The sequence below is a fragment of the Bubalus kerabau genome, chromosome 9 (genome assembly GCF_029407905.1).
Source record: "Bubalus kerabau isolate K-KA32 ecotype Philippines breed swamp buffalo chromosome 9, PCC_UOA_SB_1v2, whole genome shotgun sequence".
NCBI classification, from domain to species: Eukaryota; Metazoa; Chordata; class Mammalia; order Artiodactyla; family Bovidae; genus Bubalus; species Bubalus kerabau.
In genome coordinates this window covers 49,517,320-49,543,194 of record NC_073632.1, presented here as the reverse complement: position 1 = coordinate 49,543,194, position 25,875 = coordinate 49,517,320, and the positions used below count along the sequence as shown (strand labels likewise).

The window sequence follows — 25,875 nt, the reverse complement described above, 5'->3', positions numbered from 1 at the left end:
AGAGTGGCCTAGTGTCAGCATTATAATCAGCAAGTTGTAAGGAAGATCTCGGGCTTCCCTGGTGGCTCAGCTGATAAAGAATCTGCCTGCAATGCAGGAGACCTGGGTTCGATCCCTGTGTTGGGATGATCCCCTGGAGAAGGGAATGGCTACCCACTCCAGTATTCTGGCCTGGAGAATTCCATGGACCAAATAGTCCTTGGGGTCACAAAGAGCCAGACACAACTGAGCGACTTTCACTCACTCAAATAAGATCTTACAGTTCTTCAACACTGTTTCCCTTACAGGAATGACCTTTCAAGCAGTAGAGTGGACCACTGATACTGTTTTCTAGATAATGGTACAGAACGATTTGTATACTGTGTGTTCCCCAAACCTACTGCACCAGCGGAATCACCTGGGAAGCTTCATACAGATGATTGGACCCCACCCCAAACTTAATGAATCTGAATCTTCAGTGGAGGGGCCTGGGAATCTGTACTTCAAAGAAGTGCTCTCAGAGAAACTGTGGTTAACTGAAATTGAGAAAGACTCCATACCTTTAATGTTCCTAAAGAAATTTGCCAAGAAATCAAATACTCAGAGTTTACACACCCCAAATATTTTTTAATGTATTTATTAGTTTTACCACATTTTTCTGTAACCCAAGGCATCTTTGAGAGGTACATGAAACACAGAAATTAATTTGAATAGGAGTTTGAAGTTGCCTGGTAGCCTCATACATCTGATTTCCCTGGAGCAATTGCCACTGTCTTATATTCCTTCTCTTTTTTCCCCCATAAGTGGATTTAGGATAATCTTAAGTTGGACCATTTCATCAAAATGACCTTACAGCAAGTATTTTAAGAGGACCTGGGTAAAGCCGCTGACTCGATACGTGTGCTTGGTGATCCAGCCGCCCTGACCCTTGCATTTGTTGGTGGGGGGAGCGGGAGGGGGACACCTGTTAACAAATCACCATGAAAATAAACAAGGAGACATCAGGGTGTTTAGTGCTGAGACAAAAAGGAAGGGTGATGTGGAAAGTGCCTGAGCACCCCTCAGTTAGGAGCTCAGAGAAGCCCTCTGAGCGCATCCCCAAATGACACGGGACCAGCCGTGTGACCCTCCAGGGAGGGCATTCTGGACAGAGGGAAGCTACTGCAAGGACCCTAAGGTTAAGGACCACACTACTGATGTGGGAGGAAGAGGAAGAACATCCGTGAGTCCACAGCTCATGACCATCTTCCCATGAGGCAAACATTTTTATTAAAGCCCAGTGTATCTGGAGTACTATTACAATGTCCCAGCCCACCACCTGTGGAATTTTTTAGTTTGTCCTTGAGAGTGATCTGGTGAGCTCTCCGTCCTCCACCTATACTTTCTCCCTACAGGCCCTCCTCGTTGACTAGGGGCTTCCCTGGTGGCTCAAATGATGAAGAATCTGCCTGCAATGCGGGAGACCTGGGTTCGATCCCTGGGTTGAGAAGATCCGATGGTGAAGGGAATGGCAACCCACTCTAGTGTTCTTGACTGGAGAATCCCACGGACAGAAGAGCCTCGTGGGCTACAGTCCATGGAGTTGCAAAGAGTCAGACACAAATGAGCGACTTTCACTTTCCTAGAGGCCACTTCATCCTCTTTTCTCTCTCCTTTCCCCTTGTTTCAATGGTACAAAAACCTATACCACTGACCAAAATGCCACCTCCCCCAGGAAGCCTTTCACAATCCTTCCAGGGAGAATGAACAAGAACACAGGGTCTTTTACTCCTTTTTCCTACACCTTTTCTAGCATTTCTCCAGCAGCTCCTACTTCGTTCTGCCCTGGGTTGTATGCCATCCCATGTTTATACATCCCTCAGGCCAGTGCATGAGGAAGGCTCAAGAACAGGGCCTGGGATTTATTCCTCTCTGAGCCCTACCTCACAGCTGGGTCTGCATGGGCCTCAGCACATCCCAGAGCTCCAGGTGGCAGAATGCCGGCATCCATTCATCCAGCATCATGGAGCAGCCGACCCTGCGCTGGGTTCATGGGAGGGACAGGAAGGTCCAGGCCAGCTCCCGTTCCTAAGAAGCTTAGAAATCCATGGCAGCAAGACTAGCATCCTCGAAGTCCTACCAGAGGGCAGCAGTCTCCAAACTGGGGAGAGTACACACTGCCAGGGCACATGACAGGCGCTGAGGTGCAGGAAGAAAGCACAGGAAGTTCTATTTTGTTGGAAAGCATATTTAAAATTCAGAAATAAGCCAAAAACTTAGAAATAAAAATTGTTTTACTCTTTTTCACAACTAGGCTTTCCCTTAGCGCCTCTCGAGGCCTGCTGGCAGGCACCCAGAGCCACGTGACTTGTCCTCAGGGTGCGGTGGCAGCCACAGCGCTGAGACTTGACAGTGCTTGTCCATCCGCCAGCGCTGAGTCGCCTCGTGCTGCACTTCGGTGTTCCAGGGTGTCAGTGACATGGTTACTTTTATAAAGACAAGAGCTTTCAGTAACAGGATCTTCACAGAGTTTTGTAAATGAAATGGTGGAGGGTTGATGTGGCCACGAAAAACTTTTGTTCCACAGAGAGGCTTTTGGATTGCTCATGGCAAAGTGCTTAAAAGAATTTTTGGACTTAAAGAAGAGTTATACATTTTTCTTTGACAAAGAAAAAAAAACGTAATTGTTCTAAATTTGCCAACCATTCCTGTGATGAGTAGTTTAGTAGTTTTCTGCTAATTAGTATTTTTTAAATCAGTACCTTGAAGGAATGAGTGATGTTTTAAAAATCAGAGTGAGAAAGAAGCAGCTTTACAACAGCTGTAACTGCTGCTATAAAGAGAACATTTTGAACATGTCTGTGAATATTGCATCAAGATGTGATTTGTGGCCAAAAATGATGTCACTTATAAAAATTCTCACATCTGCACACTTACAAAACATGAAATTTCATGAGCTTCCAAATTAAGGGTTCATTTTTTTTTAACCTTTTGGCATCAGGGAGATGGAAAATAACTTTGTGTAAATGGTGCATGGAATTGAAAAAACTAGTATCAGGAATTAGGAAGTGCAGCCATTAATATAATTTTTCTAATTTGAATCGACATTTGAGTATTTTATTTTGCTATAACAGCCATTAAAACCAAGTGTAGATGTAAACTTAAGACTAGGCCTTTGAATCATGAAGTATTAAGCTGTAATTTTAAAAAAGAGAGTAAGGTATTTCCAATCACAGACTTGATGGCAAAAAGCTTTTCAAACCCTGTTAATAGATAAAACATAAAACCATATAATTTTTCTTTTATTTGAGCTTTCAAAAATATATGTTTGCTCTATGATGAACAATATACTGCTACATCAGTAGAAGCTATATTGGTAGCAAAATATGTATCATGTTTACTGATTGAGGTAGATGATGAAAAACACCAGAGACCACACGTTAGTGTGTATGCTTGTATGGGCCACCTCCCCGGCATCTCTTTCTTTTCTTCCGCCAAAATTCAGGGTCCCATTTTCTTTGGCCATGCCCCATGTCATTTTATGGCAGCCAGGCGTACTGTATGAGACATCTGATCACACCTCAGCTCCAGGAGTGGTCCCTGTTTGGTTTACACCAATCAGAGGAATCCATTCCCCTTGGGCATTGTGACTGATTTAGGGATGAGGCTGCCTGGTCCTCACAGAGAGGAGAAATATTATTTACCAAGGGCTTCTGACCAGGAAGCCTCCTGGATTTTCTGTGTACTACTAGAAGAGATATCCTATCTTTCTCTTGACTTTGTAGCCTGAAGATATGAGGGCTGACCTGGCACTGCTACAGTGAGTTCTTCAGCCCGGGGATGATGGCAACATTCGGAGGAGGTCAGAATGGAAGGAATCACACAGACATGGACCCAGAACCCTAAGACAAGTTGAACCTCTGAATTAATCCATGCCTGAAGTTTCCCTTGCTTTTGGTTTTTTATTTTTTCAGTTATAGGAGCCAAGAAATTCCTTTTATTTTATAGGCACTTGATGAGCACTGAAGAAATGATGCTTTTGAACTGTGGTGTTGGAGAAGACTCTTGAGAGTCCCTTGGACTGCAAGGAGATCCAACCAGTCCATCCTAAAGGAAATCAGTCCTGAATATTCACTTGAAGGACTGATGTTGAAGCCGAAACTCCAATACTTTGGCCACCTGATGTGAATAACTGACTAATTGGAAAAGACCCTGACCCTGGGAAAGATCGAAGACGGAGGAAAAGGGGACGACAGAGGATGAGATGGTGTGATGGCATCACCGACTCAATGGACACAAGTTTGGGTAAACTCCGGGAGTTGGCGATGGACAGGGAGGCCTGGTGTGCTGCAGTCCATGGGGTCACAAAGAGTCGGACACGACTGAGCGACTGAACTGAACTGAACTGAAAACTGAAAAGTCCCAATCAGAGAGTAATAAATTTAGCTGAACTATGCAGTAGAAACATAAATGTTCTGGAATACCACTGATGGGCCAGCTAGTTAAATTAGGACTTGTTTGTAGAGTCTGTCCTGAAGCCTAGCTGATTTTGTACTTCAGAACAAAGTTGAGTTGATGGGATGAGTTGGAGCACCTTATCTACCCAATTTCAGCAAGAGATCAACTTGCTAAAAGTTGGCATCTCATGTTTTTTGCCTCCCTTTTGGTAACTTTACCATGTTCTCAGACAATCAGTTTCTTCTCACATGTTTCATTCTAAGGGGTAAATGAATTAAGGGTCCAGTGGATTCTCCCTTCCAGGGTGTGGATTGCAAGGAACAGAGAGCACTGGAGATGATTGGAATTTGCATGTATACTCAGCTCTTGGCCACTAGATGGCAGGAGGAGACCAGTAAACAGAGCAAAGACCTGCATCTTCCCGGCTGTGCAGAAGGCGGCCCTACAGAGCAAAGACCTGCGTCTTCCAGGCTGTGCAGAAGGCCGCCCTTGCTCCACATTAGGGAAACCATCACCTGCCAGCGCCTGGCCAGCTCCCCATTTTGGGTAAATTACTAAGGAGAGAAATCATTTTCTTTTTTGCCTAGAGTCCCCTGTAAAACAATAAGAGGTGCTGGCCCAAACAAGTGAATTCTGTGAAGCTTAATAGTGAAGGCAGCCACCAGGGATGGGTAGGCATTTCTGCTTCTTCCTCTCGCTCTCTGCCTCTCTTTCTCCATCTGCAAAGTGGGGGTCCTGGTTCTGGCCTACCTTGCCGTGACAGAGCAGGTAAGAGAACTGCCCTGAGTGCCACAGGTGAAAGGTGTTTTTCTGGGAAGACTGGCGTCAGGGCACCATGTACGTCCAGCCCTCTCGGAGCCTTCCAGGAACAGTGAAGTGCCCTGTGATTCAGGTGACTGTGGTCCCTGGGATGGTCCCTAAATCCTGACCTCATTCTCTACTTAAGGAAGACAGTGAAAAGCCCTTGCCAGAAAGAGGTGTGTCTTGACAAGTGCCAGAGGCAGTGAAGAAGGATGTTTCCTTTGTTGGGGGCACTCTGGGGTGGATGGATTTGGAGGCAGGGGCTGTGGCTGAGACCTCAGCCTTGTTTGGACCCCACCTGATTGTCTCAACCTCAACTCCCCCCACCTGAAGGTCATGCCTGTCTCATAAACCCTCACAGTCGCAGCCAAAGTGAAAAGAAACGTTAATTCTGATCTGAACAGATTTTGTACATAACCATGTGTGGCAGTTAGAAACGGTTGCTTCCTGGTCCTTCATGTTCAATTTCTCCCTTTTCTCAGGGTATCTTCTTGTCCTCACAGGGAAATGTGGAGTCTCTGGGCTTACAGGAACCTCGTGGCATTCAAGGTGCGAGCGGAGGGAGCCACCTCTGGCCCGTTTCTGGTCAGCCAGCTTGGGCTTCTTTCTGCGTCATCCTATCTCATACACATCACTGGTATTTCTTGGCCTCTTAGGCTGTAAGAGAAGCAACGTAACTGGGGTCGCTATGTGTTTTCATTTTAATCAGGAGATTCTTCTAGAGACTTTGCCAAAGTTCTTTCTGTTCCCATCCTGTCTCTCCAAATATCTTACACGTGGTGGCTGGGAGGTGAAAATTAAAACAAACTGGAGACTTCAGAGTTACTAGGATGAAGGCCCTACAGGAGGAGGCAGGGTGCTCAGGCCTTGGCGAGTAGCATCTCTCAAGGTGTCAGGTTTTCTCCAAGTGCAGCCACATTCAGGTGACTGTGGTTGGAGCAGCCTCTGGCTGGCTTCGCGGGAACCTAGAAATCTTGGCCTAAGAATAAACCCTTTTTGAGTTGGAATGTTTCCTGGATCGGGCATTGGGAGAAAGTCTGGTGGTCCAAATGAAAGGAACTTGAGAAATAGAATTCAAGTGGAGACATGTCATTGATACAAAACGACTTTGGAACAAGGAGGCATTGGTGGGGTCATGTGCTGGGAGGATGGAGAAGACTGCAACAGAGTGCTGGGTCAGCTGCTGGGCCCTTGGTCATAGCCTGAGGGGCCCTGAACTGTGACCGAGCGAACTCAGGGGAACCCTGCCATTGGCCATTTTGCAGGGATCCAGGGGACCTGGTAGCCAGCAGCAGCAAGAGCAGGGCACCCTCAGCAGGGAGGTCAGTGAGGATCCACAGCCACCCCTACGGAGAGACTGATGTCAAACAGCATCACATGGATGCTTCCAGCAAGGATGGCAGCGGCTAGGGTGTCAGGAGCATCGGGATGGCATTGGCTCAGGACATGAAGAGGACCTGGGTTCACACTGAATTCATGCAGGCAAAACAGGGCTTGAATAGTGACTGAGACCCTCACCATCAAGCCCCAGTTTCACCTCCCAAGATTGTTCTGAAAAACAGTCCGTTCGGGAGAAAAATGCTCTAAGCTCAAATCTCATCCCCAAGGTGACTGATTCACTTTTCAGCAACTATTGATAACTTTTAAAAGATATACAAGATTAGAATGAAGGTGGTCATGGTGACTATAAAACCCAGAATGGATGCTAAGGGCTTTATGGTATAGCTCATCTCTTTTTAAAAAGGGCTGTTTCCCCCGAAGCTGAATCTTTCCTATGACAACAGCTGTAAGTTAGCCAAGGCAGAAATGGAAGACATTGAGCCCATCGCCCATAAACGCAGAACCCCGCTGTCGATGAGAAAATGCTGGCATCCCAAAAGAATAGGAAGCCAGGGGTGCAGCAAAGGGGATACTCAGCAGCCAGGCAGGTAAAAATATCCATCGATATCTTTGCCCAACATTTTTGTACATGAGGCCCCCTTTGAATGTGAAAAGGAGCCAAGGCCTCTCCCATAATTGTGGCTCTACTTGATTATTGATTAACTGAGAAAAATTCACAGTGACAAGTATTTACAATGACACTTAAATACCATTCAAGAAATAGTAATGCATGGTACGTGTGAGAGACTGTTTTTCAACCTCAGGCAATGTTCGGAGGATATTAGCAGAGACACAGTAACAGCTCCTATAAACCCAGGAGGTAAAAGACTGAGATGTATCCCTACCCTTAAGAAATCTATTATCTAGTTTTTAAAATTGGGCCCACACAGGCTTTGACCTGGCATTAGCACAGCACTGACAGGCTGAGAGCTTTGGGACAAGGCAGGCAATTACATGGACCCTCCCCCCGGAAAGTCCCCTTGCTGAATAACTGGGGACTATGGAGGGAGGGCAGGGCTTCCCAGGGGCCGCTAGTGGTAAAGAACCCACCCACCAATGCTGAAGACGTAACAAACATGGGTTCAATCCCTGGGTTGGGAAGATCTCTTGGAGGAGGGCATGGCAACCCACTCCAGTAATTCTTGCCTGGAGAATCCCATGGATAGAGGAACCTGGCAGGCTACAGTCCACGGGGTCACAAAGAGTCAGACATAACTGAAGCGACTTAGCATGTATGCACAGGAGGGGAGAGGAGAGGAGAGGAGGTGGAAAGGGGCAGAAGGGAAGTAGGGGGGAGTGGGGGGTGGGGAGGGGAAGTGGCGCCATCATCAGTTCTGGGGCCTACACACAGCAGCTGCTACGCTGAGCCTCCAGGGGAGCCAAAAGAGTAAGATGGGACTGCCCATTTCTCAGTGGTTCCCTACCTGAAGACCTAATTGGTATTGCCTGGTGTAGAGCTGAGACAGTTCTTTCTGTCTGCCTCACAGAAAATGGGGATTTCCTGCAGAACCTCTCCAAGGCCCAGCAGGCTTGAGAAATATGAACCTTGCAGACAGAAACTTAGCCTGAAGGCAGCCTGGCTCTATTACAGGCTCTTTCCAGTGCTTTAGAAAAGAGTTCACCCTTCTTGACCTAAATGGGAAGGAAATCTAGAAAAGAGTGGATGTATGCATATGACTGATTCACTTTGCTGAACAGCAAGAACACAACATTGTACAGCAACTACACTCCAATTAAAACAAAACACAGGGGTCCCGGGCAAGACAGACTGACTCCTTGAGGAACTGTGCATACAACACACTGCCCTACAGTTCTGAAAGGTCATCACCGTGATACTTAATGCTTTTTAAAAAGTTCACCTTTCTACCCAGAGATTAGTCCTCCTTCCCTGGATACTTTAGAGCTAAGTGGTTAAAGAAAAAATAGATCAGTAGCCTGATTTGATGCTCCCAGACCAGCGAGTGGTTAGACTTTGGTGAGTGGGGGTGGGGCGATTGAGATTGGCAAGTCTGCCCCTCCCTTCCCCCTTTCCCTTGTCCCCTCTCCCCCCTGCAGAAGTCCATAGGTCTCTTTTTTCCAGGGGCTAGGGGTTGTCATGTGAGTGCAGGAGGGCACCCTGACTCGGCATGAGAGAACACGGTTGAACAAACAAGAAAATTCTGTTTTACAGTTGAGTTAGGGACGTGGTGGCAAGAAGAAGATGTAATTGGGACATAGTCATAGTAAACCAAGGGTCACCAGGAAGTTGGCAGGCTCCGGAGCTGGACCCAGGTAGAGAAAATTAGACCTTCCTAAAAAGCATCTCTAAAACACACTAACACAAGCAGATAGAAACCAGGTTGCTTTACAGTAATGCCAATTCAGCAGAAATAAGGATCCTCCAGGGCAGATTATTATGGTTAGGAGCCAGATGAGTCTGGTAACTGTATTATAATATTTTTCTCTTCTCCTTTACACTCAGGAGCACTTGGCATCCTTCATCAAGGCTGTGATTACATTAGGTACCTGCAAAAGGCTTTGATAAAAGTAATGTAATTTTGTATATCTCTGATCATTTGCTGATTCAGTAAGAGGTCAGAGTCTGCTACCAATGGCAGCTCTATGAGCAGGGACTGTAGTTTAAATATCGACTACTTTTGTGCACAGTGATATCAGAGGTATGGGAAGATTCCAAAGGTCAGTCCTGCCTTCCTTTCTCCTGTCTTTCCTCTCTCCTTTCCTTCTCCATTTGTCGAGTGTCTCCCATGTGCGGGAGAGATAAAGATGAGCTGGACATAGTCCCTGGCCTCACAATCAATTGGGGAAACAGCAAAGATGGCCCTTGCTTAAAAAAAAAAAGAGCTAAATCCAATGGTTAGAAGTTGGTAAACCATGAAGATATAACAAAAACCAACTAACAGGAAACAAGGCAAAACAAAACAGTTCCTTGGCATTTTACCTGAGTATCAGTGATATGGGCCCAAAGCTTTGTTTGTAAAAGGGTACAAACTGAAGATGTTGGATAAGTGCTTGTTGGAGAAATTGACACTGTCACAGACGCTAGTGCTAGAAAGTGCTAGAAAGATCAGAAGGCCTTGGTCTTTACAGTGAACCAAACCTACTGGGTTCAAGTCCCAGCTATGTCAGGGCCTCAGCTTGGAAACTCCAGGCTGTGGCTTCAGTTTGCTCATTTCTGAAATGGAGAGAACATTATCTCCTTTATAGGACTATGGTGATTAATGATGATTAAATATATATAGAAACTCTCAGTTCAGGCATTGCTTTTTTTGCAATTGCTCAACAAGTCTTAACTAAATCTAAATTGTTTAAATCCATTGTCACTAAAAGAAAATTAAAAAATTAAACAATCCAACGATTCTAAATGCTGATGAGAATGTGGATGAAGGACCATGTCCAAACAGTGTGGTTGAGAGTGTAAATTGTACAACTACTTTAGACAACTGTCTCGTATTCAATGAAGTGGACAATGCACATGGCTTTGACCTAGAAGTGTCTCTGTTAAGTACATGCTAAGCTCATGCACACATGCCAAGGAATGCTCAGTACAACAATGTTTGCAGTTACCTAAACTGGAAGCAACCCAATTAGCCATCAGCATAACAATAGATAAATATAGATGTCTCTATATACAGGTTATGGCTTCCCAGGTGGTGCTGGTGGTAAAGAATCTGCTTGCCAGTTCAGGAGACACAAGAGATGAGGGTCCAATCCCTGGGTTGGGAAGATTCCCTGGAGAAGGGCATGGCAACCCACTCCAGTACTTTTGCCTGGAGAATCTGATGGACAGAGGAGTCTGGCGGGCTACAGTCCACAGGGTCACCAAGAGTCAGGCATGACTAAAGTGACTCAGCATGCATGCACATATACAGGTTATAGACAGATAACTCTTCATATAACAGAGTACAGTGTGGCCACGAAAATGAGTTAAGTACAGCAGCACACAGCACCATGGGTGAACTTTACAAACATAAGATCAAGGAGAAGCAAGACATAAAAGAATATATGTGGTATGATTCCATTCATTGAAGGTCAGTTCAGTTCAGCTCAGTTCAGTCACTCAGTTGTGTCTGACTCTGTGACCCCATGGACTGCAGCATGCCAGGTTTCCCTGTCCATCACCAACTCCCAGAGCTTGCTCAAACTCATGTCCATCGGGTCAGTGATGCCATCTAACCATCTCATCCTCTGTCGTCCCCTTCTCCTCCTGCCTTCAGCCTTTCCCAGCATCAGGGTCTTTTCCAGGGAATCAGTTCTTTGCATCAGGTGGCCAAATTATTGGAGTTTCAGCTTCAGCATCAGTCCTTCCAATGAATATTCAGGACTGATTTTCTTTAGGATTGACTGGTTTGATTTCCTTGCTGTCCAAGGGACTCTCAAGAGTCTTCTCCAACACCACAGCTCAAAAGCATCAATTCTTTGGTGCCCAGCCTTCTTTATGGTCCAACTCTCACATCCATACATGGCTACTGGAAAAACCATAGCTTTGACTATATGGACCTTTATCAGCAAAGTGATGTCTCTGCTTTTTAATACACTGTTTAGGTTTGTCATAGCTTTTCTTCCAAAGAGCAAGCATCTTTTAATTTCACAGCTGTAGTCACCATCTGCAGTGATTTTGGAGCCCCCCCAGAACAAAATCTGTCACTGTTTCCACTGTTTCCCCATCTATTTGTCATGAAGTGATGGGACCATACGCCATGATCTTAGTTTTTTGAATGCTAAGTTTTATACCAGCTTTTTCACTCTCCTCTTTCACCTTCATCAAGAGGCTTTTTAGTTCCTCTTCACTTTCTGCCACTAGGGTGGTATCATCTGCATATCTAACGTTGTTGATATTTCTGCTGGCAATCTTGATTCCAGCTTGTGAGTCATCCAGCCTGGCATTTCACATGATATATTCTGCATATAAATTAAATAAGCAGGGTAACAATATACAGCCTTAATGTACTCCTTTCCCATTTTGGAACCAGTCCATTGTTCCATGTCTTGTTCTAGCTGTTGCTTCTTGACCTGCATACAGATTTCTCAGGAGGCAGGTAAGGTGGTATTCTCATCTCTTTAAGGCAGGCAAAAGTAAATGATAGTGTTAAGGGATGCAAACATAGGTGGAAAACTATGAAGAACAGCAAAGAAATGATTACCACACAAGTTAGGAGTGATTACTTGGAGGCAGGAAGAGGAGGGTTTTCATGGGGAAGGGTACCCCAGGAATGTGTAAGGTGTTAGTAATATTTTATTTCTTGACCCAGGTGTTACTTACATGGGTGTTCTTGCTCGCTTTCTCTTTTTAATATGAGTGTTCTCTTTGTAACCACTCATTAAACTGTACCGTTAACATAAACTGTCAGCTGTTCTGTGATTTTCTGTAAGCAGGTTAGATTTCTCGACAAAAAGTAAAAAAAAAAATATGCTGAAGAAAATGGGAGAACCACCCTCAGAGATATAGGACAAGAAAAAATGTGTCTTTTAAAACATTTTAAGTGCCTGTGATTCATATTGGATAAGTTGAGGCATTCAAGGTTTGTAAATTTCTATATCTGACAGAATGCAGTAGCATGAGTAGGATCACATTAAGAATTTCCAGGAGGAATTTTTCAAGCCATCTAACATTCTCATCTTCTGAGTATTTCTTGGATTCAGAAGTTAAGTAACAGTGATAGATAAATTTCAATCTGGCCTAATTTCAGTGTTAACATACAAGTATGAAAAAGTGGAGGGGAATAACTTAAAACCTATATATGCAAACAAGTCTTACATGATTGAGATAGGAATTCAACTCTTATTTTTCACTAGGGGATCAATTAGTTTAAGAAGAAAATTTATTGACAACATGGAGGTTTTACAGGGGAAATGGGTCAAAACAGTCACTTCTTTTAGTCTGGGCCTCATGGAATTCTTTTGCCTATGGTTTCCCCAGATCAGGCCTGATTCTCTACTCAGTGGGTAAACGGACTTGATTTTACCACTTAACCCAGAGATTTGCAGGGCTGGGGGCCTGCTGGCAGTGGTTCCTGAGGCCACTGACCTTCCCTTAGCTTTTGGGCCCTCCTCTCCACTGCCTGTTCACTGGAGAAAGGCCTCCTGTGCAGCCCACGATCCCTCCCATCTTAAAGCTCCATGTCACAACCCTCCCAGTTAGTTGTCATGATAGCCCATTCACTTTTCAACATCTAATTTTTTTTTTTTTGGTATTGGGGTGTAATTGATTTCTTTCAAAACATTTTTATTTATTTGCTTGGCTATGCCGGGTCTTAGTTACAGCACATGGGATCTTCCATCTTAGTTGCAGCAGGCGAAATCTTTGCTTGCGGCATGCAAACTCTTAGTTGCGGCATGTGGGATATTCTTCTCTGGCCAGGGATCGGACCGAGGCCCCCTGCTTTGGAGTGTGGAGTCTTAGCCACTGTACCATGAGGGAAGTCCCTGGGGTGGAGCCGATTTACAGTGTTGTGTTACTTTCTGCTGTACAGCACAGTGAATCAGTTACACATATACACATATCCACTCTTTTTTAGGTCTTTTCCCATATAGGTCATTACAGTGTATTGAGTAGAGTTCCCTGGGCTATATACAGTAGGTCCTTGTTAGTTATCTATTTTATATACAGTATATTTTAATCCCAATCTCCCAATTTATCCCATGCCTTTACTCCCATGGTAATTATAAGTTTGTTTTCTACATCTTTTTACATCTATGAAACAGACGCTGCTTCTGTTTCATAAATAAGTCCATTTGTACCATTTTTTAAGATTCCACATATAAGTGATATCATATATTTGTCTTTCTCTGACTTATTTCACTCGGTATGATGATCTTTAGGTCCATTCATGTCAATGACATATTTTTATGGCACAAAAAGTGAAAAAAAACAAATATCCAGCTTAGACCTCATCCTTTTGTTGGCTGGCAAAATTCCCACTCCCAGAATTCCAAAGGGAGTTTCACTCTTCACTCTTCAGAATAGGAAAGCCTGACCAAAAGAAATGGGTTTGGTCAGTTCCCCATACAGGACAGGTACCCTGGGTTTATGTCCCCTTTGTTTTTCTAATTGAAATATAAGTTGAGTATAATATTATGTTGGCTTTAGGTGTGCTACACAGTGATTTGATGTTTGCATATATTATGAAAGGAGGGATTGTGTTCTTTTATGGAATTATTCACTTGGCTTAGTTATTTGTTTCCCAAATACAGATTTCATGAAAACCATTTTAAGTGATAAAAATATGAAGGCTTCAAATTATACATTTGAGAAATGAAATAGCAAAAGGACTCTAAATGCTATGCAAATCTGTGAGGTTCAGATTTAATGCTTTCACAAAATAACCACTGTTTGTAGGCCTGGACACTTTCCTCCTCACATATGTTTCACTTAGTGATTTTGTCACCTGCTTTGGTGGCATCAGCTGTCCTTCCAGAAATGAGCACAAGTAGTCCACAAGAGGGCAGAGAAATGTGTTGAAAAAAATGTGAACTACTCCAGGGAACCTTCAGGTGAGCCCTTTCCAACATGAGAAGAAGAGCTACCTTCTGAGAAGAGGGGATTGAACCATTGACCAGAATTTCTGCCCTGGTGAGGACCTGAGTGCTCTCAGGCCACTCGCCTTAAACTCCATCTCCTGGAGTGGGCCGAGCCAGTTCCCAGAGCATGTCCCACAGCGCCCCTGCACTAACAGGCCACCACAGAGGACCGAGCTCAGAGAACATTTTTTCCAACGAAGGAAACACTTTCTCTTAAGATGTTTGAACCATTTGTTCATGAATAGCATTTAAGCTCAAATACGCCATCCTCACAGTGACTGTGGGAGTGGCTTTGCGTGGTACTTTTCTATGTTACAGCCAGGGTTTGCTATAACACAGACACAGGCCTCAAACCCTGTCAGCTTGAGAACTTTAAATTATGCTTGCAAACCTTGTCAAACTGTAAAGTTTTTCCTCTGACATCTTCCTGCTTTACAGGTTTGCTCCATTCCCAGGTCTGGATTTGGCAGAGGCACAAATCAGACTTGATATCCCTTGAGTCTTAAATCATACCCTGTAGGGGATTTAGTATCAGACTATTCCAGAAAACTTCACACGTTAGTGGACATGCCACATTACCCCAGGGAGATGCCATACATTCTGAAGAGCAATGAATGGTTCCATATGGCCTTGATTTCTTTTAAGTACCACATCAATGTTTCAAACTAATTTGTATTTAAGATGCCAATCCTAGTCATTTAAAATAGATTTCATACCAAGGGGACATGGTCACATGCTCACTTCACAAGTTTTCCCAAGATGAAAAATGGAGTATATGAGCCACTTTCAGAAGTACTTTCAGATCTACTCAGTTGTTTTTTATAGACTCTTGTTCCTTGTTTATATTTTCAAACTTCTCTTTTATTTCTTGAAATATATTAAGCACACTTGATTTCTGCATCTGCTTATTCCAATACACCAAGTCTTCATGTGTTTGACCCAACACTTTGTTTCCATCTGCTCTTACTTATGGAGGCTTGCTTTCTTGTGTGTTTTGTGTTTTCTGATTGTGAGCTTTTGCTCCTGAAACTCTTATCTGCCTCCTTTGGGGCCTAGGCTCAAGATATTACTTCAGAGAGGCATTGTGTTTGCTTCTGCCAGTTGTTTGGAGGACTCCAAACTTGAACTCATTAACATTTAAAAATTGTCTGGTATCATGAATTTGGGTCATAATTTTATATGTAGACTACACCATAGTTATGAACTCTCAAGGAAGATTTAGATGTCTTTTTAAAATTCATCCAGCACCAGAATCAAGACAACCAAATTTTAGGGGTTCTCTTCTGCAGGTCAAATCCATGGGCACCTTCACTTTAGCTCTTTGGAGTCCCAGTTTTATGGGTGAAGTTCTTTTTTTAATATATACATTTTTAGCTTGTATGAAATTATTTTTTTCCAAATTTACTGAGATAACCTACATACAAGATTGTATAGGTTTAAGATTTTCATGATTTGATATACATATATATTGTGAAATGACTGACACAATAAAGTTAGTTAACACATCTGTGACCTCATATAGTTACTTTTTTTTGTATGTGGTGAGAATATTTAAGATTTACTCTCTTAGCAACTTTCATGTATACAACAGTATTGTTAACTATAGTCATCAAAACTTACTCGTTTTATAACTAAAAGTTTATACTCTTTGACTAACATCTTGCCATTTCCCTCATTCACCAGCCTATAGCAACCACCATCTACTTTCAGTTTCTGTGAGTTTGGCTTTTTTAGTTTACACATACAAATGAGATCATACGATTTTTTTTTTTTTTCCTATTTGACTCATTTCACCTAGCGTAGTGACCTCAAGGTTCATCAAGGTTTTCACAAATGGCAGAATTTCCCTTTTTTATGACTGAGTAATATTCCATTATATACACACATACACACACACATATATATAATGGAATATTACTCAGTCATAAAAAAGGGAAATTCTGCCATTTGTGAAAACCTGGATTGCCTGGAAAATCCCATGGACGGAGGAGCCTGGTAGGCTGCAGTCCATGGGGTCGCTAAGAGTCAGACATGACTGAGCTACTTCACTTTCACTTTTCACTTTCATGCATTGAAGAAGGAAATGGCAACCCACTCCAGTATTCTTGTCTGGAAAATCCATGGATAGAGGAGCGTGGTGGGCTGCAGTCCATAGGGTCGCTAAGAGTCGGACACGACTGAGTGACTTCACTTTCACTTTTCACTTTCATGCATTGGAGAAGGAAATGGCAACCCACTCCAGTGTTCTTGCCTGGAGAATCCCAGGGACGGGGGAGCCTGGTGGGCTGCCGTCTATGGGGTCGCACAGAGTTGGACACGACTGAAGTGACTTAGAATCAGCAGCACGTGTATATACATATATACAGATATATACATACCACGTTTTCCATGCATCTGTTGACAGATACTTAGCTTGTTTCCATGTCTTGGCTACTGTAAGTGGATGTAGGGGTGCAGATAACTTTTTGAGATAATGATTTCATTTCCTTTGGATGTATACCCCAAAGTGATTTTGCTGGATCATATAGTAATTCTATTTTTAATTTTTTGAGGAACTTCCATACTCCTTTCCATAGTGATCATATCAGTTTACATTGGGAGAGATTTCTTACTTTGCTCATGATCTTGCACAAGCCTAAGGCTTTATCTTCTCTCAGCCCCTGTACCTTGACAGTGTGAAAACTTATGACACTATTGTTTGACGGATTTCCTAGGAGCTTGCTCACTTCCCAGGAGTCCCACTTGAACTTTGTTTTTGGTTTCTGTGGTTCTCTTTCCAGCTCAATGATTCATTGAAAAAAATGTTTTAAAATCTTATCCAGCTTTGGTTTTCATCGAGTGGTCTGTTCCGGTTATCTACCCACCACGTTAAGTTGAAGTGCTATAGAAACAAGGCTAGAAATGTATAACCAGGTGCTAAGCACAGCTGAAGTACAGTTTCTCAAGTATTTCTGTTGCCTTCACTTTTTATTTGGAACAAATCTCTGTCCTCAGAATGCCAGACGGTAGCTGAGTGGAATAGGGATAATGGTGTGCTAGCAAACTGGCTCTTAGAAAGAAACACAGAAGACTTGATTATGAGCATTTGCCATTTCTGGGGGTTGAATATTCCCACAGCAGCTGCCTTCAAGCTACTGGGTCAACTCACAGAACAAAGAGTTGGGAAGAGATGAGCACAGTTGTTCCTCATGCACTGGAATGAACTCTCTCCCTACTGCACAAGAAGAAGACGCAGGACAGGGTGGCCGAGTCGAGTGCCTGGAGGCCAGTCAGGACTGGCCTCCGGAGTGAGGGGAGAGGGCCTGATGAGGAAGAGGGGAACTGGAGGGCACGCACCAGCTTCCTGTTGCCATGTGTGCATTGTGCCAGTGTCACCAGATGTGAATTTTCAAGGAGAGTTAGAAATCTAGCTTTTAGGTGAAATCTTTTTAAAAATGTTGGCCATTGACTCACAAACTTTAAAAATCTGTGAGAGCCAAAAAAATACCCTGAGGGGGGACAGATTTGGCTAGATATCCACCAGCTATGGACTGGTTGGGCTAGTGCTTGGGGTTATGCTTGCTTATCTAGTTCTAGCCTTATTTCTCTAGGCCAAATGGCCCATGTAAAGAAATGCTGTTAGAGAGACAGTGGAGGGTTGGGGGAAGAGCACACACCATGGATTCAGACAGACCTCAGATTTCAAATCCTGAGCCTGCTGCTTACTCTGTGATCTTGGGGAAAGTCTGTAAAATGAGAGCGATGGTCCTTGTTTGAGTAGGTTGTTCTAGAGATAAACCGAGATGTTATGTGTAGGGAACCTGCCCCCTGTGTGGAGTTAGTTAAGGCTCTGTCATCATTCTTAAGCAGAAGCCAGTTAGTCACAGCTGAAGGCAAACACTGGTGTGTGAGGAAGAAAGACCTCTAGCTCACTCTTCTCAACTTTCACTGCCTTGGAATTACCCGGAAAATATTTTTAAAATATCAGTGCCAGAGCCTCCTGTTAAAGATTCCAATTCAGTTGATTCAAGAAGCCTGGCATCATTATCTTAAAAAGTGCCCCCATCTCCTCAGATTCTAATCCTAAATGCTTTAGATTCATCATCTCATTTTACCTAGCCCACTCCAACAATCTTAGATAGTATTCTTCTCATTTTATGAATGAAGACCTGAGGCTCAATAATCAATAACAGCCCAAAGTCATACAACTGGTAGGGAAGAGGATCAGACTTAAAACCTCAGAACTTGAATTCTCAAACCCCATGCCGTTTAGCACTATTGTACATATCATATAGGGTTTTTTGTGAGGCTAAAATTAAACACTGACAATAAAGTGCTTAGTTCAGGACTTGGAGCATATTAAGTGACAAATGTTAGCTATCATCATTATCTCATAACACCGAAACAGAGAATCTTTTCCCACTTTCTCTTGTCTATGCAATTCCATTTCAGTTAAATCTTCACCATTTTTTGGATCAACTTTTTTTCTCCCTGAAAACATACATATTTGCCCTCCAAATGAACCACAGGACAGTTGTAATGACCTAGGGGAGACTCTGCCAAGGTATGTCTCACCTGAAGGGGGAGAAGAGAAGGAGAGAGGACAAGAGCTCCAGACTCCTAGAGAGAATGGTGGTGAAACCTGCCTGGGCTGATGCCCCAGCTGCTAAGTCACTGCTGCTAAGTCACTTCAGTCGTGTCTGACTCTGTGCAACCCCATAGATGGCAGCCCACCAGGCTCCCCTGTCCCTGGGATTCTCCAGGCAAGAACACTGGAGTGGGTTGCCATTTCCTTCTCCAATGCATGAAAGTGAAAAGTGAAAGTGAAGTCGCTCAGTCCTGCCCGACTCTTAGCGACCCCATGAACTGCAGCCTACCAGGCTCCTCTGTCCATGGGATTTTCCAGGCAAGAGTACTGAAGTGGGTTGCCATTGCCTTCTCCATGATGCCCCAGAGGACAAGCCAAAGCTCAAGCTCTTTGGCACATACTGTTCAGTATGTTTTCCAGAGGAGTAGTATGCTGAGAGGTGGGGAAGCAGAGGAGGGACTGATGATGTCAGACAAAGAATGGGAAGCCACTGTAGACCTGAACACAGGGGCTCCTTCTTTCCTGGTCGCTCAGTCAGTAAATAGTCTGCCTGCAATGCGAGAGTCCTGGGTTCAATCCCTGGGTTGGGTAGATCTCCTGGAGAAGGAAATGGCAACCCACTCCAGTATTCTTGCCTGGAGAATTCCATGGACAGAGCAGCCTGGTGGGCTACAGTCCATGGTGTCACAAAGAGTCAGACACGACTGAGTGACTAACACTTTTACTTTCTTTCTTTCTAGCTGGGTCACATATTTGTTTGGAGGCTGTATTGTTTGTGTTTCCTGTCTTCATTCTTGAAATAGACATAGAAGCCAATCCAAGAGGGAAATAAGCACTTTGCTCATGGGCAGCATGCTCAGTCCCTGGTGTTTGGGCTCTGGCATTAGAGGGAGTATCCAGCTGCAAAGGGACTGGGCAGGGACCCAGTGCTAGTCATGACTCCTCAGAGAACTCTGGCATCTACCATCAAAACCCCAACAAATTAGGTGTTTGGGATGGTGAATTTACTTAGCTTATTCAGGTAAAAATTTTTTTTAAATGTTTGTTCCTCCAGTGATTGAATTTACAAATTGGAGTGGACAGTTACTACCTTAAATCATCTGTAGAAATAAACAAGGTATAATAAGTAGGGAAAATTTTGACCAAAAATTCTATTGCAAAGGTAATGTTGGCATTCCTTCCCAATCAACAACCATAACTTATTCAGCTTTCCTATACTAAACCACGAAGAAATGAAGGACCAAGGAAGCCTTCAAGGGGGAGACAAAGGTCAAAGCAATTTCTGACTTAGAGGGAACAAACACTCTGAGTTTTCAAAGGCTTGCCCATAGGGACACATTACAAGTGTTAATTCTTTGGGTAGATTCACATTTACCAGTCTGTATGTTTATAGTCACTGTCATTTGAAGTTTTGATCTTCAACTCATTTAGAAACTTACCCAACACTGTATGTACGACGTCTTCTCTTTGCCTTGTACTGCTTTTAAACTCTTGAAATACTGAACTTTTAAATGCTTCACGCTCACAATTATGACTGTAAAGATTTTTGAGGAAAGTAGCTTTATTATGTCCCTACCCCCCTTTAATCACCAAGTCACAATGAGCTCAATTAATCTAGGAATCTTTAATTCTTTCATTTTAGGGGGAAGGTCCGTGGGATATGCATTCTGTTAATGAACACACACTCAACATGTTTTCATTAGTGAAATTCTAATGGCCGAGATCGCGGCCAGTGTAAACACATTCTTTCTATGTCTTAAAGACAAAGAATTGCCTAGATTTAGAGAAGAAAGGGGGTGATGTGAAGAAAGCTGAGCGACGAAGAATTGATGCTTTTGAACTGTGGTGTTGGAGAAGACTCCTGAGAGTCCCTTGGACTGCAAGGACATCCAACCAGTCCATCCTAAAGGAGATCAGCCCTGGGCGTTCTTTGGAGGGAATGATGCTAAAGCTCAAACTCCAGTACTTTGGCCACCTCACGCAAAGAGTTGACTCATTGGAAAAGACTCTGATGCTGGGAGGGATTGGGGGCAGGAGGAAAAAGGGACGACAGAGGATGAGATGGCTGGATGGCATCACCGACTCGATGGATGCGAGTTTGAGTGAACTCCGGGAGTTGGTGATAGACAGGGAGGCCTGGGGTGCTGCGATTCATGGGGTCGCAAAGACTCGGACACGACTGAGCGACTGAACTGAACTGAAAGTATTAAAAAGAAGCAACTGAAAGTTCTTTGGATTTTATGCCGTACCACAGGGCAAAGCCTAGGTGATGAGGCCTCCTGGTTCTTCGTGCAAAGCAGAAAACCAGACTCAGAGCAATAAATTCTACCACACCTTCCACACTGCTAGGCTATAAACCAGATGTAAACTCAGGGCTTCTCAGCGGGGCAGGCCCACGATGAGAGGAGAGGAGCCGCACTCAGAGGAACAAGCCCAGGAAGCAGAGACCGCTCTACTCCAGACTTCCACCTCCGCACACGAAGCGCAGCTGCTCGCGGGCAGAGATGTTCACCCAAGAGACGGGTACAGATAGACTGGGGACATTCGAAGCAAGGGAGCAAGGCACAGACAGGGTGTTTAGTGCCAGTTAAGTGTGTTGAAACCTGCTCTGGAGCCGGTAGCCACGGAGCCTAGCCTGGCGCGGCCTCCAGGATGAAAAGAAAGAGGTGGCTTTGCTCCGGAATGTGAATGAGGGAGCCGAGCCCGGGTTTACAAAAGGCAGTATTCTGCAGCGAGAACACGTTGTCTCCGTAGAGGCTTGAAACTCTCACGAAACAGCGCGCGAAACTCGCAATCAGGCCCAAGCGGCTGTCTGCAAAGGAAGCAGTAGCGGGGACAGCTGAGCTAGGCTCAGAAAGGCCGCGGCGCGGCCCCGCCGCGTCCCCCAGCAGGCGCGGGCAGCCCCACGCGCCAGCCACTCAACCGAGCTGCCAGCACAACATTCCATTTAAAAATAACACCCACGTGCGCTGGTAAACAAGCGCGCGCGTCTCCCGGAGCCGCGTGCCCAGGGCGAGCCCGTGCGGCGCGCGTCCGCCCTCCTCCCGCACGTGTCTGCCAGCTCCGCCTGCGCAGCGCTAGCGAGGCCCAATCTCCGCCCCTTCGGCTGGCAGCGCACCACCCCAGAGTCCCGAGCCCGGCCGCTCCGGGGCCCTAGAGCCCCCCTGCGTTACCAGGCGTGCCCCGCAGAGTGCTCTCCAACTTTCCTCCCCTGATGCCACCTCATCGAGGCGGGACACATCGCCTCAGGTCTGCTTCTTCCCCCCACAACCCGGTCCTTGCAAACCCTCCTCCTTTTAACTCTCCCTTCCGTCAGCACGCGAAGGATTGGCTTCTGGGTTCGCCGTCTCTCTGTCCTCTCCTCCCTTCCATCGAATTTTACTCGATTGTTTATTATTTGAAGGGGGGGCGGAGGCCGGGGGCGGAGAGGGGTGTCTGGGGCCTGGAGACGGGTGGCCGCGGCCAGTCAGAACGCGGCATGGCTTGACGATTGAGCGGCGCAGCGAATGGCAATGCGGCGCAGAGATCCCGGGTCACGCGCTTGTGGATACAATGACATCATCTGTTTGTACGCGTCGAACTAGCTTGGTGCAGGGGCGGGGCTGCGCGTCACTTGAGTGACGGGTCCTGCACAAAGCCCGGAGCATGGAGTCGGGTGGAAGGGCGCATTCCTGCCTACGCTGAGTTGGATCTTTTTGTGTATGGGGTTGTTGCCGAGACCGCTCTGGACTGCTTAAGATACTTCTAGTGACTTGGAAGGATGGGGCGGGATATTTATAAATCAAAATTGATAGACTCTCGGGGTGTGTTGCATGTAGTGCATTCTTAGCGCACGAATGAACGACTTGGGTACTGTCGTAGGATAAGGACATGTGAAGATGTTTTTCTAAACCCGAAGGAGTGTATTTTTTAAAAGTTTAAAAAAGCACAATTAGCTGCTTTGCCGTCATTTAAAAATTAGACTCATTATTTCCTCTTCACAGTTGTTCAGAATTTGTTCTTGCATTTAGGAATATGGAATAATTTGCTTTTATTCCGAGTTAGTTACACTTCTCCCCTCGCTGGCCATGAAATTCATGCAAAATGAAACACGACTGCAGTCAAGTGTCCTACGTTAGAGACTCAGTTGCAAACCTCCTGGTGCCTGATCAAATCTGAGAGCATCAGCTTATCGAAGTCCTGAGGACACCAACATCTTCGCTTGCCAGTATTTTCACGCTGAGGTAACCCTTGCCGCCTGCGGTCAGCGTCTTATCTCGGGTGTTACCTGGTGTCGGCTTCTAATGGGGAACCAGACACTAGGGCGGGCCCAGAGACTGGCGGAGCGACGGGGACCCTTCGTCGCTTGGGAGGGTGCCAGGCGTCCTGCTTGGAGTCTGGGAGGCCACGCGACTGCGCTCGTTGAGCGTTTGGAGCTCTGCTGGCCCCCCTCCTTCGTCTCCTGAGCCAGCGCCGAGCTTTGTTGTCGTTGAGGCTCCCAGGAGGGAGGAGGAGCCGGCCGAGTCTCGGCCCCGGCGCGCGCCCTGACACTCAAGCCTGCAGCCCCGCGGAACCGGGTCGCGCAGGCGCGCGCGCGCGCACACACACACACACACACACATACACACACACGCACGCACGCACGCGAGCACACCCCGGCCCGCAGCCCAGCCCTCCCCCTGGGCGGGGACCCGCCCGCCCGCCCGCCGTCAGTCTAGGTTGAGGCACCCTGCGTGTGTCTATAACTTTGTGTTGCTGCCTCGACCGCTCTGCTTGGGGAAGGGAGGAGGAGGAATGTGGAAGGCGGCGGGGCGCAGGCTGACAGGCGGTTTCTCAGGCGGGCTGCGGCGGCGGCCGGAGCGCCTCTCCTCGGCCGAGGTTGCGCGCCCCCTCCTCACCGTGCCCCAGGCCCGCGCGGGATTGTGCGTCCTCCCCCCTCGTCCCTGAGGGGAAGGAACCGAGGTAGGCGCCGGAGCTGTGAGCGGGTCGACCGCCTTGCCGGCGACTCCGGATCTGCTTCTGAGCTGGGCCAGGCGCTTCCCTTTTCCCTCCCCGTGACTCGGTGTGCGCGCCCCTCTTCTCTCCCGCTAGTGTTTTTAAAGGACTTGAGTGAAGGGGGGAAACTGTCAAGATGGCAGCAGTGGGAGCAAGGAGGTGAAGAACGTGCTGGTCTGGGCTTTCTGGCGGCCCGGGAGACTTGGTGCTTCCTGACCTGTTGGAAGATTTACGTTCCGACTTGCCCCCTTCTCCCGTTCTTCACTGGGAAGGGGGTGTAGGGCACAACGCCCGTGGGAGAATAAGCCTCACAAACCCCGAAAGTGGCCGTTGCCGCTCGGCTCGACCCTTCGCAAATATCCACCGAGCTGCTTGCCCTCCTTCTTCCCGGCTTCCCTTTTTTCTGGAAGTGACAAGGGCCCGTTTGCGCTCGGACCCACGCTTGCCCTCTCAGCCCGCGAGCGGAGAGAGAAATAGGGAGCTTCCCGCGCCGTCCCCGGGCTCGAGACCTCCGCTGGGAGGGGGTGGCAGGGGGGCGCGGAGGCAGCAGGGCTGGGTGTTGGAAGAAGAGCCGAAGACGCCACAGACTTTGGCGGCGGCGTCGCGGGAAGCACTTGAGCGGGCCCGAGCGAAACATAAACAAACGCACGCCCGCCCGCCTGGACTCGGGCTCGGACCGCCGCTGGGCTGCGCCAGCGCCGGCTGCTGCCCGCTTTAAAGGCGCGGCCCGCGCCCCTCCCCCGCCCCGCCCCTCCCCCTTCTTCCCCGCCCAGCCACCTAGCCCAGGAGAGACCTGCAGCTCCGGCGGCGGCGGGGGAGGGGGTGCCCCGTGCGAGCCCGTCGATTCGCTCCCGTCTCCCCAGCGGCCTGGTCGGGGGGCGGCGTCTGCTGCGCCAGGTTCGCGGGACGCACGTCTCCAGGTCTGCCTGCTCCTGGGAGGCGGGCGCGGTGCGGTCGCTAAGCGGTGGCAGCGGCGACGGCGGGCGAGGACTCGCCGAAGACTGGGTTCCAGCCCGGGATAACCAACTCTCCTTCTCTCTCCTCTCGTGCTTCCCCAGGCGGCGGCAGTAGCGGCGGCGGCGTCGGCGCCGCCTGGGAGCCCGAGCCTTCTCTGCGCCCCCGTCCCTCCCCCGCCGCACCCCGCCCCGGCGCGAGAGGAGAGCGCGAGAGCCCGAGCCGCGGGCGGGCGGCGAAGATGGCAGAGGCGCCGGCCTCCCCGGCCCCGATCTCTCCGCTCGAAGTGGAGCTAGACCCGGAGTTCGAGCCCCAGAGCCGGCCGCGCTCCTGTACGTGGCCCCTGCAGAGGCCGGAGCTCCAGGGGAGCCCGGCCAAGCCCTCTGGGGAGGCGGCTGCTGACTCCATGATCCCCGAGGAGGAGGACGATGAAGACGACGAGGACGGTGGCGGTAGGGCCGGCTCGGCCATGGCGATCGGCGGCGGCGGCGGGGGCGGCCCGCTGGGCTCTGGGTTGCTCCTGGAGGACTCGGCCCGGCTGCTGGCTCCTGGAGGGCAGGACTCCGGGTCCGGGCCAGCCCCCGCGGCGGGCGCGCTGAGCGGGGGGACGCAGACACCGCTGCAGCCTCAGCAGCCACTGCCACCGCCGCAGCCGGGGACGGCTGGGGGCTCTGGGCAGCCGAGGAAATGCTCGTCGCGGAGGAACGCCTGGGGGAACCTGTCCTACGCCGACCTGATCACTCGCGCGATCGAGAGCTCCCCAGACAAACGGCTCACTCTGTCCCAGATCTATGAGTGGATGGTGCGCTGCGTGCCCTACTTCAAGGATAAGGGCGACAGCAACAGCTCTGCCGGCTGGAAGGTGCGTACCCATCTGGGGCGGGCGGCAGGACCCGCCGGGCCTCCTGCGCAGTGCGAGGCGCGTCTTCGATTCGACGGAGCGCTCCTGTGGGCGCGGGGGAGAGGGGTTGGCAGGGAGAGCCTCCGTTGTGAGGTTTTGGGGGTTCTGTGTGATCCCGGAGGAGGGGCAACCGGGGACGGCCGCGAATGTGGCTGGATGGGGAGAGAAGGCTCCTGGGGAAACCTCAGGCATGGCCAGGTGAGGCGAGGGGTTGAGGGACACCGGCGAGGGAAGGACAGACGGACTGGAGTGAATTTGCCGGATTCCTGGGTCATCGCAGAGAAGGTAGGTCTGCGGCCAACTTTGGAGTAGAAGTCCCCCATCGTGCGGCGAGACCACTGCGGGGGGAGTGAGGGAACGGGTT

The 25,875-nt window shown here is 47.6% G+C and overlaps 2 protein-coding genes across 5 annotated transcripts in view; one reads left to right on the top strand and one right to left on the bottom strand.

The window, feature by feature from the left end:
• Positions 1-23,489: 23,489 nt before the first annotated feature.
• The window catches only part of FOXO3 (forkhead box O3), a 119,859-nt gene continuing 117,473 nt past the window's right edge, over positions 23,490-25,875 (top strand). For 2 of the 4 annotated variants that reach the window (XM_055535267.1, XM_055535257.1), the window contains exons 1-2: positions 24,083-24,576; positions 24,715-25,472. In XM_055535267.1, the coding sequence (XP_055391242.1) occupies positions 24,852-25,472 (621 nt within the window). In that variant the 5' untranslated portion in view covers positions 24,083-24,576; positions 24,715-24,851. The other 2 variants (XM_055535258.1, XM_055535259.1) reach the window with 2 other exon arrangements.
• LOC129619835 (uncharacterized) lies at positions 23,556-24,375 on the bottom strand. Its single transcript, XM_055535268.1, has 2 exons — positions 23,973-24,375; positions 23,556-23,873 (listed from the first exon to the last, which is right to left on the bottom strand). Exons 1-2 carry the CDS (start codon positions 24,291-24,293, stop codon positions 23,556-23,558), a joined length of 639 nt encoding a protein of 212 aa, XP_055391243.1. The 5' UTR covers positions 24,294-24,375.

Bases quoted from the DNA above. Each gene is read 5' to 3' on its own strand.
- LOC129619835 (XM_055535268.1), bottom strand. From the start codon at position 24,293: ATGTTTCGCTCGGGCCCGCTCAAGTGCTTCCCGCGACGCCGCCGCCAA. The intron at 23,874-23,972 runs GTTTGTGAGGCT...ATCTTCCAACAG, and splicing joins CGGCAACGGCCACTTTCGGG to GTCAGGAAGCACCAAGTCTC.